At 37.2% G+C, this 19393-nt stretch overlaps 2 protein-coding genes and 1 pseudogene across 2 annotated transcripts; 2 read left to right on the top strand and 1 right to left on the bottom strand.

The window, feature by feature from the left end:
• Positions 1-1146: 1146 nt before the first annotated feature.
• On the bottom strand, positions 1147-4717 carry LOC111492377 (selenoprotein H-like). Its single transcript, XM_023141702.1, has 5 exons — positions 4501-4717; positions 4099-4415; positions 3642-3738; positions 2650-2709; positions 1147-1480 (listed from the first exon to the last, which is right to left on the bottom strand). The coding sequence occupies exons 2-5, from the start codon at positions 4395-4397 to the stop codon at positions 1397-1399; spliced, it is 540 nt and encodes a 179-aa protein (XP_022997470.1). The 5' UTR covers positions 4398-4415; positions 4501-4717; the 3' UTR covers positions 1147-1396.
• Positions 4718-6218: 1501 nt separating this feature from the next.
• On the top strand, positions 6219-9620 carry LOC111492369 (probable plastid-lipid-associated protein 8, chloroplastic). Its single transcript, XM_023141691.1, has 4 exons — positions 6219-6598; positions 6950-7073; positions 7808-7987; positions 9356-9620. Exons 1-4 carry the CDS (start codon positions 6356-6358, stop codon positions 9544-9546), a joined length of 738 nt encoding a protein of 245 aa, XP_022997459.1. The 5' UTR covers positions 6219-6355; the 3' UTR covers positions 9547-9620.
• A 604-nt stretch (positions 9621-10224) lies between these two features.
• Positions 10225-18123, top strand: LOC111492327 (annotated as a pseudogene).
• Positions 18124-19393: the final 1270 nt, after the last annotated feature.

Here is a 19393-nt window from a genome sequence, read left to right as displayed (position 1 = left end):
TCATAGATCGATTCACTAGGTTTTAGAACACAAGTATATGAATCCATAGATTGAATCGGTCAAGTATAAGTGAAGACATAACATCAACACCCATCGACTATGCCCACACTTGTTGGGTGCCACCACTCGAGGGATTTTAGGAACTAAATGTGGATGATTCTTGGCTCGAGGATGAAGGGACAGGGGTGGGAGGCTTGGGATGGGTGATTCATATCAAATCACTACAGGTCATTGTGATTGGGGTCGATTGGATAAGAGGTGTGGTGGGTCAAAATGTTGGAGCTACATGCCATCGATACCAACAAACCTACAGCCCTAATCGTTGAACCAAACAATCTAACATCCCGTCACCTCCTTTAGACTAGGAGGAGATTCAACAGGTGAAAACACAAGAAAGATGCTATCTTGACCTAGAGAACAGGTTGGGAATGGTATATTTCCACGCCACATAGCCGGCGACACAACCGCCTCTTGTCGGTGCTTTGGCAAAATTAACTTTTTCAAAGACAAATTTCTATACATTCTATCCCTTCTTTAAGTTAAGGATATAGATAGGGTAAGATCCTACATCAGTTTGAGAGATGAATGAGGGACAGCAAAGACATTAGGCCTCGAAGGAAAGTGAATTGTGAAATCCCACATTGATTGGAGAGGGGAACGAAGTACTCTATATAAAGGTATGAAAACCTCTCCCTAACAAATGTGTTCTAAAACTTTGAGAGAGAGGTCAAAAGGGAAAACCCCAAAAAGACAATATCTGCTAGCGGTAGGCTTTAACTGTTACAACTGGTTTTAGAGCCAAACATCGGCTAACAAGAGAACTATGAGCCCCAAAGGGAGGTGGACATCGAGCGATGTGCCAACAAGGACACTAAGCCCCGAAGGGAAGTGGATTGTGAGATCCCACATCAATTGGAAAGAGGAACGAGTTCCAGTGAGAATGCCCTAGGAAAATCTCGAAAAAGAGAATATCCATTAGCAGTGGACTGGACTGTCACAGCTATGTCACAGTCACAGCTATCTTGGAGGAATCTCTCTCCTAGTTTTCTCTTGTTCCAAAGAAAAATCATACTGCTGATTGACACAGAAATAAGTGTAACTTAAGGATGCAATGGAGCCACTCTCTTGGTGTAAGAGTAGGTTTCCACTACCAATCCAAAGGACAACCTTCTTCAAAGACAAATGATTCTTAAACCAAAAATAATCCACCCTGTTTGTTCAAACCTGATGGTTTTACCATTGCAGTTATGCCAAGCGAGGAGGCAACAACATTGGCATTGGCAATGAGCATAAGCTAAGTTTCCACCATCAAAGCTACTCTGGTTGATTAGCTTCCAAACCACCACAAAAAACCATGGCATCCTAAAAGACAATTTTTCATCAAAGGCTTTCTTCATCATCCTTTTATCTTCTCAATGATATCTGAAATCACTTCCTCCATGTTCAGCTCCTTCATACGAGTAAATGGTCGTTTCATATCCTATAAATGAAATGGATGATGTTATCGAACAGCTTTAGATCATCTAAGTGTATAATTGAAACGAGGACTTGTCAGAATAAGTAGGCAAAATTGGATGGCTTGACCGATTGCAAACGCATAATCTAAAGATGTCGAAAGGTCGAGGAATCCCTTATACGTCCACATATCCATCCATTTGTGAAAATGGTATGGTAAAGATCAAGAGTTCAAAATTCAGGCCAATATGAGCCGTTAAAAGTCATCTACCATCTCCTCCGAGGTTGGAGGTTCAAATATTCATCCTCCCACTTTATTACACTAAAAAAAATAAATTAATAAAGTTTGAAGATAATATTACTAAAATATATATCTAATATCAAACAAAATTCTGAAAATTGTTTAATCGAGCAAGTATAGATCGTTTTTTTATTAGCAAACAATATCAATATTTCACCGAGAAATAACATATGTAAAATACAAAATGATAAGGAATCAACTCAAGGGAAAGCTTTAATACCAAATGATAAGAAATCAACCCAAGGGAAGCTCTGATACAAAATGGTGTGGAATCAACCTAAGGAAAAGTTTTGGAACGGATTACCTTGACGACCAAGATCAAGAGTAAAGAAAACTTTTTTCTAAACTCGCGATTCGAATCACTCCATAAAAGGTTTGATCAATATCACTTGAATGACTCTAGTATGCAAGTTTTAAACACATTTTGGAATTGAAAAGAATAGAGTTTCTATTTTAGCTTTGTTGAGAGGTAAGCTTTTACTTTGCAAATTATTCTATTTAGAACTTGCATGCTAGAGTCATTCAACTGGTATTGATCAAACCCTTTGTAGAGTGATTCTAATCACAAATTTAAAAACGAGTTTTTTTACTCTTGATCTTGATCATCAAGATAATCTGTTCCAAAACTTTCTCTTGGTATTGACCAAACCTCTTGTAAAGTGAATCGAATTACGAGTTTCCTTTACTCTTGATCTTTATCATCAAGGTAATCCGTTCCAAAACTTTCCCTTAGGTTGATTCCATATCACTTTTTCTTTCAATTTAACCAAAGAGTAAGGACATTTTCGCCTATCAGCAATTAGATTCTAAACCGTTGAGCTTGAATATTCAGCAAATGTCAAATTAACTGGAAATGAAAATTTTCTATAATTGAAGTTAAAGGTAGTAATTACCAGAAGACTGATAAACTTCTCGCCATCATCACTCCGAATTTCAAAGCAACCCTTTCTTGGCTGCATATTAAAAAATAAACAACAAAATGAGGAGGAAAAACAACAATTTCACTGAACAAAACATATTCACTATCGACTTTACAGTTTTCTGCACAAGAATCTCAGTAATATATTATATCGGTTAGGAGTCAATCGAGTTGATACAGACGGATAGTTGAAACCATAGGATTCTAATATCCTAAATCATAGACATAAGCCCTCATGATTTTGTTTTTTTGAATCATTCAAAAGACTTCATATTAAAGGAGAATTAGAACTTCGGTTGCATTCCCAACAATGCACCCCTCGAACAATGGATGACCAAGCCTCCCTTCAAATAGTCATCCTCTTCACTAAAGCACACTCACTATTTTGATTAGCTCAACCGAGGATCACCATGACTATGTCATTGAGGTATACCAACACATCAAAGTCAGAGGCATGACTCTCATACCACTGGTAAGGGACAATAAACACTTCATCATAACTCTACCATGATAGGATATTGTCCACCTTGAGCATAAGCTCTCATGATTTTATTTTAAAATTATCAAATAGCAGAACTCATGCTTCCTAAGTATTTTTTACTTTTGTTCACATACTCGATACCGTCAATCTAACCATGTAATATAGAGATTAGCTTTGACGTCACCCTAAACCAACAAAACAAAAGATACTCCTTGATTTCCAAAGAGAATTCTAATTCCTCCATTGCTCATGACACAAAAAACTATCGATAAATTACGCGTGAATCAGCGGAAGGCAGTGAAAACAAAAGGATAACAATGTCAAGAAATACATTTATATTCAGCAAAAAATAATACAAGGATTATATTCAGGCATAGAAATAAGACAAATTATCTTCCTTTTTTATTTTTATTTTTTTATTTATTATTATTATTTTTTTTTTTGTTAAGAACAACATGTAAGAGTTGAACTGGTCAAAAGGTTACCTTATTAGGATTGAGCAGCACAGTAATTCCAGAAACACCATTCTCTAGACCACTTTGCACCTGGATGGCCCTTTTCTTGAACGATTGGCACTGTTTGCTACAACAAAACAAGGAAAAGTGCCATAAGACAAACACCGCACGTAACAGTGGTAGAGGAAGGAAGCAGAAGAAGCCATGGGAGGCGCAGGCGGTAGACCAACACCAGAATAATGCGATGAAAGTCAAAACCCTCATTCTACGAAACCCTAAAAATGTAAATCCGCATTTCAAGGGAAGAAAATCTAACCTAAAAGCTCACCAATGGAACTAAGAATTTGGATAAAAATGGAACCAGAAAGCAATCAATAAATCAAGCATTTCAAAACCCTCGACGCTTCATCTTCAAATTAACTAACCTAATTTCAGTTCCTCACCGATCTCCGAGCAACAAATCAAATCAAAAAGAAAAAAAACTCACCAAAATTCAATCACAACCGTTCTGTTCTTCGCATCCTTGCTTAGTTTCTTCGAAGCAGCATCAATTTCCTCCCCCTCATTTCCAACCTCCTTCGCCTTCCCATTCTCCTTCGGAGCACGTTTCACCTTCTTACTCTTCGGCAACTCCGTCACAGCCTCTTCCACCACCAAATCAGCCATGGAGTTCACCGCCAGCCGGGGCGATCTCCGAGTCACCATCGACGACACCGGGGCCGGCTTCTCCTCCGCCGCCGCCGCCGGCTTGTCTTCTTGATTCTTGCTTCGCTTCCTCGGCGCCATGAAAGAAGACCTGAAACCCTAGAAAGAAAAACACAGAGCTACTTTGAGAAGAAAGTAACCTTATCGGCTTCTTACGGATCGACCTCCAATGAGAGATATGTACGTGACCGTTAGTTTACAGTGATGCACAGAGGCTATGGGTCTTTTTCCCGCGCTTTGGAACCGACGGTGGGATTTTGAAGAGACCGTGGAGATGGATTGGCACTTTGAGAATGGATCGTGGCCGTCGACTGGGTGGTCGTACGACGTCCACGCAGTTCCACTTGGTTTCTTCTCTGGAAGAAAGTGGCGGCACGAAGTCCCAGAAATGGCGCCGGTCTCCACCACCATTTATATTGTCATGTCGTCTTCCTAATTTTTATTTCCTTTTTTTAATTAGCATTAAACTGCATTAAGACTTCCATCCACGTGGCAATATCTCTCTCATTTTTCTACAGGTAGAAAAATCAGAGTAATATAATAAAAAAAAAAACATAAAACTTCCCAAATATTTCATAAATAAAAATAACGTAATTTTTTCAAATTTAAATTTTAATATTATAAAATAGTTTTACATCTATTTATTTATAAACTAATTTTGTATTTTAATCTTAATATATGTGTATAACTGTATATCATTTAATGATGTTTGAAATAATAAACTAAACGTACAAATTCTATAAGTTCTCGTCTTTTAATGTGTTGAAAAATATATTTATATTATGTGAGGTGAGGTGGAGATGAAAATAAGGAATATAATTCCGTCTTCAATCTCATTTATCTAATAAGGAAAAAATATTCTCCACTCCCTCCCTATTCTCTATTTGAATGGGGAATCTCCTCCCCGTTCGAAACAGGTCCCTATAGGTAAAATAGTCATCTCTAATAACCGGTAAGAACTAACGCAAAGTATATATCAATTATCATTGAGCTATATTCATAGTGATCATAAGCTTAGTGTCTATAAATTCATGAGTTTTTTAGATGAACAAATTTAATTCTACGTATTTTTTTTAAAACAAATGCATTTTTGTGTCGATTGAGTTCGACTAAATTTGTCAAGTGGCGACCCCAAACGTGTTTTTATCAAAGTTGCGGACAACGTTTCTTTTGGTTGAGCCCGAAACAATGTGTGTTATTCATGTGCATGAGATAATAGCAATGACGAGGACAAGTTCGATGAAATGAAAGATAGACTGTCCCTTGGCCCGTAGGTCCTGACACAAGGTTAGAATTCTAGCTCTTCCAGAGTGGTATCTCACTGATGGCTCGGGCCCCCCCGGAAGGGGGCCTTCTTCGCCCTCCACCTAAGCTGCGCAGGAAAGGCCCAAAGCCAATCCCAGGGAACAGTGAAGCTTCATAGGGTCTTTCTGTCCAGGTGCAGGTAGTCCGCATCTTCACAGACATGTCTATTTCACCGAGCCTCTCTCCGAGACAGTGCCCAGATCGTTACGCCTTTCGTGCGGGTCGGAACTTACCCGACAAGGAATTTCGCTACCTTAGGACCGTTATAGTTACGGCCGCCGTTCACCGGGGCTTAATGAGTTAGATCAGATTGAAACATTTAAAAATAAAAACAATCAAACTTAAAGTTGTAAATCTTTTCCATATAACTGACTTTTATTAAAACATTGAATTCACGACTTTGCTTCGCATTTTTATTTTTAATTAAAAATAAAATTTTAATACATAAAATATCAATTTATTTTATTTTTAAATGTTTTTATTTTCATATAAACCCAATTTCAAAAATTACATTAAAAAAAAGTTTTATTTTAACTCAATTGTTAGAGAATAAATAATTCAACAAAAATCAAAAGCGGGAATCTGAAAGATAAGGCTGCAATCAACCTAGCTCACTTGGCATGAAGATAACCCGGCAATTCATCGCCTCGTGGGGCCGACATCCGATTCTCCCCACGTACATTGTAGCGGTGAGCCAAATGCTAGCGTTCGTCTTCTGAACCTGTAGGATTTCCATGGCTGTCTCAGCTACCTCAGTTGCACCTTTGCTCGCAAAAGTAGTATCCAGGGGACGCATTGAGCCGTCAAAATCGAAGTTTCTTGCTTCAAGCTCAACATCGTCAATTTTATGTCAATCCACTTCAATCTCATCTCGTTTCCATCGGCGCAAGCCATTCGTAATTCAGGCGTCGGTTTCGATCTCGGATCCTCAAGTTCGAACGGGTCCTGATGATCTCGTTGCGTCCATCCTCTCGAAGGTAATGTTTTGAAACTTGCTTGGTTTAGTTTGTTTTGCATATTGGAACTGGTTCTAGGGTGAAAAATAGTCGATCTAGAATCGAAAATTGGAAATTCTAGTAGAAAATGTGTGCAAATAGAGGCCTACGTTAGTGAGTGGTACTGGACTTGGAAATTTACAGAAATTCTCTCTCGATGAAGATCATTCGGCTGGTAAAGGGAGTTTACATGATTTTCACTCGAGCCTCTTCAGATCTCAGAATGATCTTGGTCCACAATGCTTTAACTGTAATTGTACACTCGGTGCCATTAACTTTTGCTCGGATTTCATAATTTTCATTGCGGAATGGCGATTTTACTCTTTGAAGCAGGTTACAGGAAGTGACAGAGGAGTTTTACTAACTGAAGGAAAACATAAAGAGGTTGCTGAAGTGGCTCAAGAATTGCAAAAATATTGTGTAAACGAGCCTGTTAAATGTCCTCTCATATTTGGAGGTAATATTTCAAACAGTTCTACTGTTTCTTGTTGGATATGCTTGAATATACAATCTACTCATCTTGCATATGAACCCATGTTTGATCTTTATTTTCGCCTCTGTTTGGAAACAAGAAAGTATAAGAAATGATTTCAAATCTGCTTTTTTGAAATGCCAAAAATGATTTGAATTCTTCATCTTGTTTGGGTGTTTGTTGAAAAGGAAATGAAAATAATTGTTTTACCCATATAGTACTTCAAGCCTAATTTAGAAACTAAAACATGACTAGTTTAATCTGAAGATCTACGAAATCATGAGAAATCCAACCATTTTTGTCTTGAATTTTTGAAGTAAGCTTTAGGCAGGTTCTTAAACCATCTTGGTTCCATTACAAATTTATTCTCTAAACTTTATAGTTTTTGTCTATTTGATCTTGAACTTGAAAATTACAAATTCAGTTCCAGAGATTTAAGATCAATTACTTTTTACAAGTTTTGAATTTTTCAAGAATCTACTAGACTCAAAATTGAAAATTTAGGGTCATAGAAGTTACGAGACCAAATAGACTAAACTTCAAAGTTCTAGAACTAAATTTATGATTTAACATCGTTTTATTTGACGGGATAGCAAATATCTGAATTGAGTTGAAATGTATCGGAATTTAAAAGCATGCTAGAACCCAAAAGAGAATACAACCCAGTTGTTGCTCATTTTCAGCTTTAGTTTGGCTAACATGATTAAATGCTATCTCAGATTGGGATGTTGTTTATTGCTCTGTGCCAACATCGCCTGGGGGTGGATACAGAAGTGCAGTGGGTCGCATTTTTTTCAAGACAAAGGAAATGATTCAGGTTGTGGAAGCTCCTGATACTATCAGAAACAAGGTGTCCTTTTCTGCTCTTGGTTTCCTAGATGGACAGGTCTCTTTGACAGGTAAAACTTTTAAAATTCCTCTGTAAACAATAAAATTTGAGACCTCTATTCGTGAACATATCAGAAAATTAAATCAATGGCTGGAAAACCAAACCAAGGTCACAGTAACATAGCTGACATAGCCTCTGGATTTTGGTTGACTTGCTGCGATTTTTTTCATAAGAATTAGTCGCTCCTAACTTTGTACCTCAAGAAACATTCAGACCTTAGATTAACTTGTTACTTCTCAAAAGTCATCTTTGTAAATTGTAGGCGAGTTGGAATGTTTTGGAAACTACTTTTGTAACAGCCCAAGCCCACCGCTCATAAATATTGTTCGCTTTAGCCTGTTATGTATCACTACTAGCCTCACGATTTTAAAACGCGTCTACTAGGGGAGGCTTCCATTCCGTTATAAGGAATGTTTCGTTTCCCTCTCTAACCAATATGGGATCTCACAAACACGGTTTTAAAACGTGTGTACTATGGAAAGGTTTCCACACTCTTATAAGGAATGTTCCATTCCCCTCTCAAACCAATGTAGAATCTCAGAAACGTGGTTTTAAAACATGTTTAGTAGGGAGAGGTTTTCATACTCTTATAAGAAATGTTTCATTCCCCTTTCCAATTAACGTGGGATCTCACAGACACAGTTTTAAAACGTGTCTATTAGAGAGAGGGGAACGAAACATTCCTTATAAGGTCGTGGGAACCTCTCTCTGGTAGATGCGTTTTAAAATCGTGAGGCTGACGACGATACATAACGGACAATAGCGAACGATATCTATTAGCGGTGGACTTTGGCTATTACAACGGTTGAATTGAAATAGCATGAAAATTTTGGAATGATATTAATCACATCCACAATTTAACTACATGGGCTCTGATTAAAGCATATGGGATTTTTTGCACCATGATTCTAAAGCATCATGTACTCATGGACCAAGTTTTAAGAATTCAAGACGCCATCCCTGACTCTTAGAATTGATTTGGTTAGTTATGTTTCATCTAGTGCCTTCAATTTACTTGACGTTCGATGATGGTGGAGAATCTCATGAATTCTTTTAAATTGGAGTCCAATCTCGTAGTCAGTTGTAGGCACTTTTTGTGGGTTCTATGAATTTACCATAAATATCATATTTGATATTTTATTAGAATGCAAATATCTAGATATTTGTTGATATTTTATCATAAGGCAAATATCTTCTTACCCTGGGTATCTTTCCATTTATTGTTATTTCTATATCCTTGTAATTTATTTGATTATAAATAGATAACTTTCTCACCCTTTAGGTGCTGGGGATTAAGCAAACATTCTCGCCATGATATATTCTTTTTCATTTCGCTCAATGAAATCGTGTTTCTTACAAACGAACAAAAAAATGTCAGGTAAATTGAAGGCTCTGGATGATAAATGGATCAAAGTTGTGTTCGAGCCACCTGAACTAAAAGTCGGCGGATTAGAGTTTCGATATGGTGGCGAAAGCGAGGTACAACTCCAAATTACATACATTGATGACAAAATTCGTCTCGGAAAGGGCTCCAGAGGTTCATTATTTGTCTTCCAAAGACGGGTTTGAAGCTACTTAGTTAAATTATGATTAATAATGCTCTTTTCATGTCTCTATGCTAATTTTTGTTCCTAATGACTCCTGTCCATAATACTCTTAAATTTGCAACAATTTAGCCACTCTAATAGAGAGACAGCTGAACATGTGTTGTATAAATAGTGATAGATCTCACTCATTGCATTATGTTGATTGTAGGATATACAAATATATTTATGTTCATGTGATAGATGTACGTGAAAGTCATATTTGAATATAAACGTTACATCTTTTATATCAATTTATTTTATTTTTTGCTTTTTTCATTAACAATAAAATCTCATGTCCCATAAAATTATTGATATTCGATCTCTATATATTTATCATTTTAAAGTCATTAAACGTGTAAATAATTATATATTCAGAGACAAAAAATTAAATAAAATGAGATGTAAATTACCAATATTTTTTTTATCTCTAAGATAAATATTTAATTTTTTATTTTATTTTCTTGTGGCCGGGTAAAAATGTTATTTTTGTCCCATACCAATTTAAGGATTTTATTAAAATTAATTTTTAGCTAGATTTATAAAATCTAATAATTTTATAATTATTTATATTTTTAAGTTGCATTATTTAAAAGTAGCTATATTTTCGTGAAAACGAGCCTCAATATTTCGTTTAAAAAAAAAATTAATGTCATGCCGTATAATAAATGCGAAAATTCAAAAAATGTGAAGCGAAAAACGAATCGAAGAAAGGAGGAGACAGCAGGCTACTTGGAGGGACGGCGGAGCACAGCCAGGTATAAGAAACTCGCCGCGGCTGTTGATTTCACCGGCTTCGTCGAAACTTTGGGCCTTCTATATTGCCTAGATTGTTATTTGATTTCGAATTACGAAGTGAAATCCAGAGTAGAATATTCGGCTATCCCGATGATGTTCGCGGCGGTGAGTTATCCTCTACCATTTCTTTATCATACATTTATTTGCTCAGAATTTTTCGTATATGGTGTTCACATGTTCATTTTGGTGGTTCAGTTTGCAATTGAATCGCCTCCGTCTCACATTTCTGTGCTTGGATTCCTGAACGGAGCCCTTAACTTTTTCAAGCGCGATATTTCTCGGATGTTCGCCGTCTTTAACGGCCTATCTAACATTGATGCAGTAGCGAGGTAAAACGACTACATATTTCGATCCTTTGGTTTGCTCCGTCTGAAATGAGTGCGACACTTCATCGACTTTCCAGTAATTAATTGACCTTTTGTTTGTTAACATTAAGAAATTGAAAGAATTTTAATGAATTTCTTTTTGCTTTCTGATTATATACATTACATGCGAAGGCCCAACGAGGATGAGGATTCATTACAGCCTGCTATTAAAAGTTTGATGACAACTGACGGTGACCATTGCGAGTTGAGATTCTCGGATTGTTTTTCAGAAAAGCGTAATTTTGAGGGCAAGGTGATCCGCAGGCTGTTTTAAATGTGTTGGATGCCCTGGTCAGGGCTTGTCGTTGAAATATCATCAGGTACAATAGAGTCAATCCCAATAATTGTACAACTCATTTATATTTATTTTAGTAGAGATTTTAGGAAAGATATCTTAAAAAGATTTAGGTCTGGATTGCGTAGGTTCTAGTATAAATACACCTCCACCCTAAGTAGGTTATTCATCCAAGAAATCCAAAAAGTATTCTACACAGTGTCTTGTATTCTCTTCTCGATTGGTTTTAATAAAGAGTGCGAGTGTTTCCCACAGAGAGTTGTGTTCAACAATTGGTATCAGAGCTTGATTAGCGTAGGTTATCTGATCTCTTGGAATTCTTAGTATGCTTTGTGGATGTGCAGATCTGTCTGATCTTCCACATCAGAAATGATTTCTTGAGATTAGTAGTGAGTGAGTTTTTTTTTGTGTCGTAAGTAGTTTGTGACTCTGCAAGTTTGTGTCAAAAGAGCTTGTTTGGTATTACTGAAGTATGACCAACACGATGGGTGATTTCCAAATCGTTGGAGGAATCAAGAAACTCAACAACAACAACTAAACACGTGGGCAACATGCATGATGTCCTATTTACAAGGACAAGATCTTTGGGAGATCGTTGGCGGGTGTGAAACTATGCCGCCAGAGGAGGATTCTTACGGCGCCATGCACAAATGGAAAATCAAAGCAGGCAAAGCAATGTTTGCCTTGAAGACGACAATCGGAGAAGAGACGTTAGAACATATTTGGGATGACAAGACACCGAAAGAAGCATGAGACACATTCGTGATGTTGTTCTCAAAGAAGAACGATACAAGCCTACAACTTCTGGAGAATGAGTTGTCAATTTCACAACGTGACATGACGATTGCTCAGTACTTCCACAAGGTCAAGTTGATTTGTCGGGAGATTACTGAACTAGACCCGAGTCCGCCATTGTAGAATCTCGAATGAAGAGAATTATAATCCACGGATTGCGACCGGAATATCGAAGCTTCATTACTGCTGTACAAGGATGGCCTACTCAACCATCACTTGTAGAGTTCGAAAATTTGTTAGCCAGCCAAGAAGCCATGGCTAAACAAATGGGAGACATCACATTGAAGGGTGAAGAAGAAGCACTCTACACAAGTGAAAGTCGGAGCAATAATAGGTCGTCTATCAAACGTGGATACAATGGTGACAAAAGAAGAAGCTACCAAGGAACTGCACAACCTGAGAGAGCTTAAAAGAACGACAACAAGAGTTTCCAAGAAAAGAGATTTGGAGGTATTTGTTATAATTGCTGGAAAAATGGCCACATGTCTAGAGATTGTTGGTCTAGGAAAAAGTCGGTTGAAAGCAATGTGGCAATATCCAAAAAGAAGATAGAGGATGAATGGGATGTAGAGGTACTATGTTCAATTGTAGAAGACGAGTTAGTACTCATGGCAATGATGGAAGAGCATATTGATTACGAGGATGACTGAATCATTGATTCAAGATGCTTAACCACATGATTGACGATCAAAGCGGTGTAATGGAAGAGGGGTGGCCCTCAGAGAAGGAAGAATTACGAGGCCTTGAGCTAACTGAAGAAATTCTTTTACAGAACACAAAGGAGCAAACAGAAGAAATTCTTTTACAGAACACAAAGGAGAGATTCTTCCATAAAAGACGGGGGAGCAAATTGTACACATTTGCTTAAGTGCTGATGTGCCTGAAGATTCAAGTGACACTAGTGTTGGTGAGCAAGGAGTGACTCAATCAAGCAAGCCTAGTGAAAATGAAATGACACCTCAACAACTTAGACATTCAAAAATAATCCTAAAGGCAAATCCAGAGTATGCCAACGCAGTAGAAGACGAAGTTAATGAGCCGGAGACATAGGAAGAAGCATCACAAAACTCAGCTTGGCAGAAAGCGATGGAGGAAGAAACTATAGCCCTGGAACAAAATCAAACTTGGGAATTAGTGCCAAGACCAAGAGATACCAAACTCATATCTTATGAGTGAGCTTACGAAATAATGTGTACACCAAATGGATCAATCGTGAGATACAAAGCTCAGATTATAGATTCAGGGTTCTCTCAAGAATATGGACTAGACTATGATGAAACGTTTAGTCTAGTGGCAAAGATCATTATCGTACAAGTTCCTCTAGTATTTACGGTAAATAAAGATTGTAAATTATGGCAGATGGATATGAATAATGCTTTCTTGCATGGAGAGTTAAACAGAGAGCTCTACATGGACCAATCGAAGAAATTCGAAAATGAAGTTGGAGTCATTGATCAATATATGCAAAATCCGAAGAAGCCTCATTTGGATGTGGCTCGACGGACCTTGAGATATGTCAAAGGTACAATCAATTACGATCGTTTATACAAAAGAACGAAGACTGGAAGCTAGCTGGATATAGTATGTCGACTATGCAGGAGACCACGATACCCGAAGATCAATCACTGGGTATGCGTTCAAGCTCGATTTGAGAATAATTTTTTGGTGTAACAAAAGACAACCAACAATATTATTGTCAACTAAAGAAGAAGAGTATAGAGCAGCTGCTGGAGCAACTTAGGAAAATACATGGTTAAAACGTTTGATGGAAGATTGGCACCAGAAAATTGAGTATCCAATACCACTTCATTGCAACAATCAATCTGCGATTCGCCTAGCAGAAAATTCGGTGTTTTATGTTAGAACAAAGCATGTGGAGGTGCACTACCATTTCATTAGAGAGAAGGTCCTAAAGGAAGAAATCGAGATGCAGCAGATCAAGACAGATGACCAAGTGACAGACTTGTTTACAAAAGGGCTGAATATTGGCAAACATGAGAGTTTTCGCTGTCAGCTCAACATGGTGCAGCGAATGAGGACCAGTGCGAGTGTTGAAATATTATCACTAGCCCAATAGAGTCAAGCCCAATAATTGTACGAGCCCATTGTATATTTATTTAGATTTTAGGAAAAATATCTGATTTTAGGAGGAGATCTATATAATTTAGGAAAAAGATTCAGATTGGTTAGATTTAGATTTAGATTTGTTAGGTCTAGATTGCGTAGTATAAATACACCTCCACCCTACCTAGGTTATTCATCCAAGAAATCCAAAAAGTATTCTACACAGTGTCTTGTATTCTCTTCTTGATTGGTCTTAATAAAGAGTGCGAGTGTTTCCCACAGAGAGTTGTGTTCAACAGTAGTTTGGATCGTTTGAAGGCCATGAGGTGATTTTTGCTTTTCTTTAATTATATTTGCTTTCACTCTTATAGTTCGAAATCTCAATACATGATGATCTCTTCATCAATGTGGACTAGCATAGACGAAAGCCATCCTGCTTATTTAATGAATAATATCTTACTTGGTAAATCTTATTATTTCCTTTTATAAGAAACAATTTCATTGGGGGTAAGAAATTACAAAAGGAGAGATAATCAAGGGTGATTCTAAAAAGTTTGCAATTTGTTAATAGAGTAGCATAACTATAAGAAGAAAAGATATTTGTAGTTACACTAAGAGATAGCATGATAAACAATGGAATCAAAGAACTTGTCAAAAGGAAGCTCTTTATCCAATAAACTCTTTGGTTTCATTATTTCCAATGATTCCAAAGAAAATCCCTGATGGTAGATTTTCACAACAAAGCTTTAGCTTCCTTGAAAGGATGATCGGACAAAACTGTTAGTAAAAGAGGGATTGATTGAATGATTGATAAGATCGATTGAATTTTGAAGAGCAAGAATACTCTATATATAGAGAGAGAATACAAAGAGATATCTAGAAAATCTACCTAGAAATCAGGAAATCTGGTAACAAACCCGTAAACAAATTAAATCAAAACAAAATCTAATCAAATCAAGAGTAAATGAAATAAAAAACAAATCGACTCCTAACTATCCGAAGATTTAACCAAGTACAACAATCTAAACAAACACTAATCTTTAACACTCCTCTTGGTTTAGATGCGGTAAACTCCAAGTTTTTTTCTGAAATTTTCAAACTTGCTAAGTGGCAGAGGTTTGGTAAGGATATCTGCAATTTGATCTTCAGATTTGCAAAGCAAAGAGTCACATCACCACTCTTTTGAACTTCTCGAACAAAGAATAACTTGATGTTGAAATGCTTAGTTTTTCCATGAAAAACTAGATTATTGGAGATTGCAATAGCAGCTTGGTTATCAACTAGTATCTCAGTGCTGTGTTTTTGCTCCTAGTTTAGATCCACGAGAATTTTCCTTAACCAGAGAGCTTGATTAACTGCGGCTGTTACAGCTATCAATTCTGCCTCAGCAGTGGATTGAGCTACAGTTTCTTGCTTTCTTGAGCACCAAGAGAACATGCCTGATCCGAGACAAAAACAGTAACCAGATGTACTCTTCATGTCATCGATTGAGCCACCCCAATCACTGTCAGAGAAACCAATTAGCTTTATTTCCTTGTGCTTTAAGAACTTCACTCCATAATTCCAGGTCCCTTTGATGTATCTGATAACTCTCTTTGCAGACTCATTGGGACAATGCATAAATCTTGAGAGAATACTTACAGTATTTACGATATCAGGTCTGGTTGTTGTTAAGTACATCAGGCACCCTACCAAGCTCCGGAACTCAGCTTCAATAACTTTGGCAGAACCATCATCTTTGACCAGCTTCTCCTTTTGATTCAAAGGAGTATTCATTGCTTTGCAATCCTCCATCTGACAATTTTTAAGTATCTCCTTTGCATACTTTCTTTGACAAATGAACACTTCATCTTGGGTTTGCTTGATCTCAATGCCAAGGAAATATGACATCAGACCAAGGTTTGTCATTTCGAAGTTCTTTTTCATTTCCAGTTTGAACTTGTTAATTTTCTTAGGATTGCTTCATGTAATTAATAAGTTATCTACATAAAGAGAAATGACTAAAGTATTTGTACCTTCATGCTTGACATACAGTGTGAGTTCAGATTGACTTTTCTGAAACCCAAGACCAACTAAATGATCATCAATTTTACTGTACCATGCTCGCGGAGCCTGTTTAAGACCGTATAAAGCCTTTCTCATCAAGTAGACTTTATCTTCATTGCCTTTGCTCACAAAACCTTCAGGTTGCTCGATAAAAATTTCTTCTTGCAAGACTCCATTTAAGAACGCAAATTTAACATCTAACTGGAATACTTTCCAACTCTTTTGAGCAGCAATAGCAAGCAACAATCTTACTGTATCAAGCCTAGCAACAGGTGCAAATGTTTCTGAATAGTCAACTCCAAAAACTTGCGCATATCCCTTCGCGTTTCTTCATTAAGACATCAATGAGTCCATTCACATCCATCTTTATATTCACTCAAATTAAGTTGATGTACTTTTCCTGCAATAGCCCCTTATTTGCTTCTTTAGAGTTGAATATTCATCGAGTGCAATAACTACACTTGTTGACGTACTATTATACCTAGTTGTGATGAGGATAAGAAAATTAAAAAATTGGACGGCTGATGTCATCTTTTATTCTTCTTTTCATCTCCCAATTGTTTTTATGCTATTAAATATATCTAATGACCTTATATGCCTTAAATGTTTACAAAGTATCATCTTGTAAAAATCTGTTAAATGCCTAAATTTTTGCAGGGAAAGCATATGTTTAGCGAAGTCAGGTCTTCTGAAATGTCTTTGGGAGGCCGTTCAGCAACCTGACTACACTGCCATGGTTAGGGATTTGTGTTTAAAAGGAAAGTTAGGAGCAGCTCTTTTGCTTCGGAGAAAGTTGATAAGACAAGGGTTTGTTGTTGATTTACTCGCACACAATTATCTTCTTAATGGAATGTGTATAAACTGTGATATGGAGATAGCAGATTCTCTTTTTAGGGAAATGTTAGAAAGTGGTCCTTCTCCCAGTTGTGCCACATACAACATTATTATTAAGGGTTTCTGCCTTCATAGGAATATGGATAAAGCTCTCGACCTATTTTATACCATGGCTAATAGTGGTATTAAGCCAAGTAGAATTATCTATTAACATACTTTTTACATGTATTGTGCAAGAGAGGTATCCTGGAGGATGCTTGGAAGCTTTTTGAAGATATCCTTGATGATGATATTAAAACAACAGATGATGCAATCACATCAACTATATTAATGGATGGTTATTTTAAAGGTGGAGATATGGTTCAGGCTATTGCTTTATGGTCTGAGATGGTTGAAAAGAAGACAGATATTGATGTCGTTGCATACTACGTCCTTATTCACGGGCTTTGTTTGAATCAAGATAAGAAAATTGCATTTGGCTGTGTTGTTGATATGATCAAGAGGGGTTTTATTCCCGATATCTTTACATACAACACTCTAATCAGTGATCTTTGTAAAGAGGGCCAATTTGATGAGGTTTACGATATACATGATGTCATGTCACGAATGGGTGTTTCTCCAGATCATATTTCATACAAAATGATTATTCAAGGTCTATGCATTCATGGAGATGCTATCAAAGCGAATGAGTTTCTTCATTCAATGTTAGAGAAATCGATGGTGCCTGAGCCTCATATCTGGAACCTGATAATCGATTATTATGGAAGGTATGGAGATCTGAGCAATGCAATCTCCATCAGGGATCAGATGTTGGCCACCGGCGTGCTACCAAATGTATTTACTTACAATGCGTTGATTCACGCACAAGTTAAAGGAGGGAACATATTCAATGCTTATTCTCTGAAAAAGGATATGCTTTTGTTAGGTCATTTTCCAGATGTTGTTACTTATAATTTATTGATAAGTGGTGCCTTAAGTGTGGATAAATTCATTTTGCCCTTCAATTATATGATGAAATGCTGAGGAGGGGTACGAACCAGATAAGATAACCTACACAGAACTAATAAGAGGTCACTGTATATGTGGTGACATGAAGGAGGCAGAAGATCTATTTATGAAGTTACATAGATCTGGGTTGCCAATGGATATTGTCCCATTTAAAATTATTTTTGAAAAGTACCATAGAATAGGAGAGCCTGAAATGGCATTTAAATTTTATCAAAGGCGGTTGTCAATGATGGCATGAGTAGCTGTTTAACAAAATAAATTGTTCGAGGTTACAGCACTAATGTTGCCATTTTGGCTCACAATCATAGGAGATCTGTGAGATCCTACGTCGATTGGAGAGAGGAACGAAACATTCTTTAAAATGGTGTAGAAACCTCTCCCTAGCAGACATGAGGGGAAGCCCGAATGAAAAGGTCGATTGAGGACAATATCTGCTAGTAATGAACTTGAGTTGTTACAGATTGGCGTGACCAAGTATAATTCGGCATTCTGTTTGTGGACATTTCTGATGGGTAATGTGCTTCTCCTTAGAGGTATGTGGCCATGCTTATGCTTTATTTCTTAATCTGTTGTTGTCTTTTCACTGTGCATAACATTCTCATGATTCCAATATTCGTTCACAGCTGAATATCAAAGCCTTAATAGCATTAGTCTATTGTCATAAACTTTCTTCTTTACACATGATGCAATATTGCAAACGTTCGAGGTTTATATAACATCCTCGGGATCGTTTCTTGTACTACTGTTTCACTGGTTTCAGAACTATATTATGGAGGACAGTTGCAGACACAAAAACCAATTCTGATTTATCATTGTAACTTTTTTCTCTGATGTTTGAAGCAGATGGTGCAAAAGTTCCAATAACGCGAGCATCTAAACGAGTAACCAATTCAGAAGGTGTTTTGGGGATGAACTGAGCTGTTTATGTTATAAATGGATTTATGCAGCTGATGAGATGATAATTGAAACTGTGGCACGAGTCTAATCCTGGCCGAAGTGTGTAGCCCGGCGCCATAACGAGGATGCAGCTGAGATTGTGATTCAAGGAGTTTGAGGTGCAGCCTAACTTGACCCATAGTTGAATGCAATAACTTTCATTTGTATGATGCAAAGTGGTTGGAGTTACTTGTGATGTCATGGTTAAGATCCTCGCCTTATCGAACTGCTGAGCATCTTGATGTGCAGATGTTTTGTCAGTGAAGTTAGCGATGAACGGTGAAGAGCGAACAAACTACATTTTCCTTCATTGATCTCAAGGCTTGAATGAAACAAAGTAGTCATTGTACAGTTCATAATTAAATACAGTAACTTTCATTTGTATGATGCAAAGTGGTGGAGTTACTTGTGACGTCGTGGTTAAGATCCTCACCTTATCGAACTGCCGAGCATCTTGACGTGCAGATCTTTTGTCAGTGAAGTTAGCGATGAACGATGACGGTGAAGAGCAAACAAACTCCATTTCCCTTCATTGATCTCAAGCCAAAGTAGTCATTGTACAGTTCAGGTGGAGTTACTCATGACGTTGTGGTTAAGATCCTCATCATATCGAACTGCCAAGCATCTTGACGTGCTGATCTTTTGTCAGCGAAGTTAGCGATGAACGATGACAGTGAAGAGCAAACAAACTC

Source organism: Cucurbita maxima, unplaced genomic scaffold, assembly GCF_002738345.1.
Source record: "Cucurbita maxima cultivar Rimu unplaced genomic scaffold, Cmax_1.0 Cma_Scf00017, whole genome shotgun sequence".
In the NCBI taxonomy this organism is placed as follows: Eukaryota; Viridiplantae; Streptophyta; class Magnoliopsida; order Cucurbitales; family Cucurbitaceae; genus Cucurbita; species Cucurbita maxima.
This window is presented reverse-complemented; position numbering and strand designations above follow the sequence as displayed.

Coding starts and splice junctions, on each gene's coding strand:
- LOC111492377 (XM_023141702.1), bottom strand. CDS start 4,397: ATGGCGCCGAGGAAGCGAAGCAAGAATCAAGAAGACAAGCCGGCGGCG. Junction 2,710..3,641: donor TGCTGCTCAATCCTAATAAG/GTAACCTTTTGA, acceptor TTTAATATGCAG/CCAAGAAAGGGTTGCTTTGA. Junction 1,481..2,649: donor AGAAGTTTATCAGTCTTCTG/GTAATTACTACC, acceptor TTTCATTTATAG/GATATGAAACGACCATTTAC.
- LOC111492369 (XM_023141691.1), top strand. CDS start 6,356: ATGGCTGTCTCAGCTACCTCAGTTGCACCTTTGCTCGCAAAAGTAGTA. Junction 6,599..6,949: donor TTGCGTCCATCCTCTCGAAG/GTAATGTTTTGA, acceptor TCTTTGAAGCAG/GTTACAGGAAGTGACAGAGG. Junction 7,074..7,807: donor ATGTCCTCTCATATTTGGAG/GTAATATTTCAA, acceptor ATGCTATCTCAG/ATTGGGATGTTGTTTATTGC.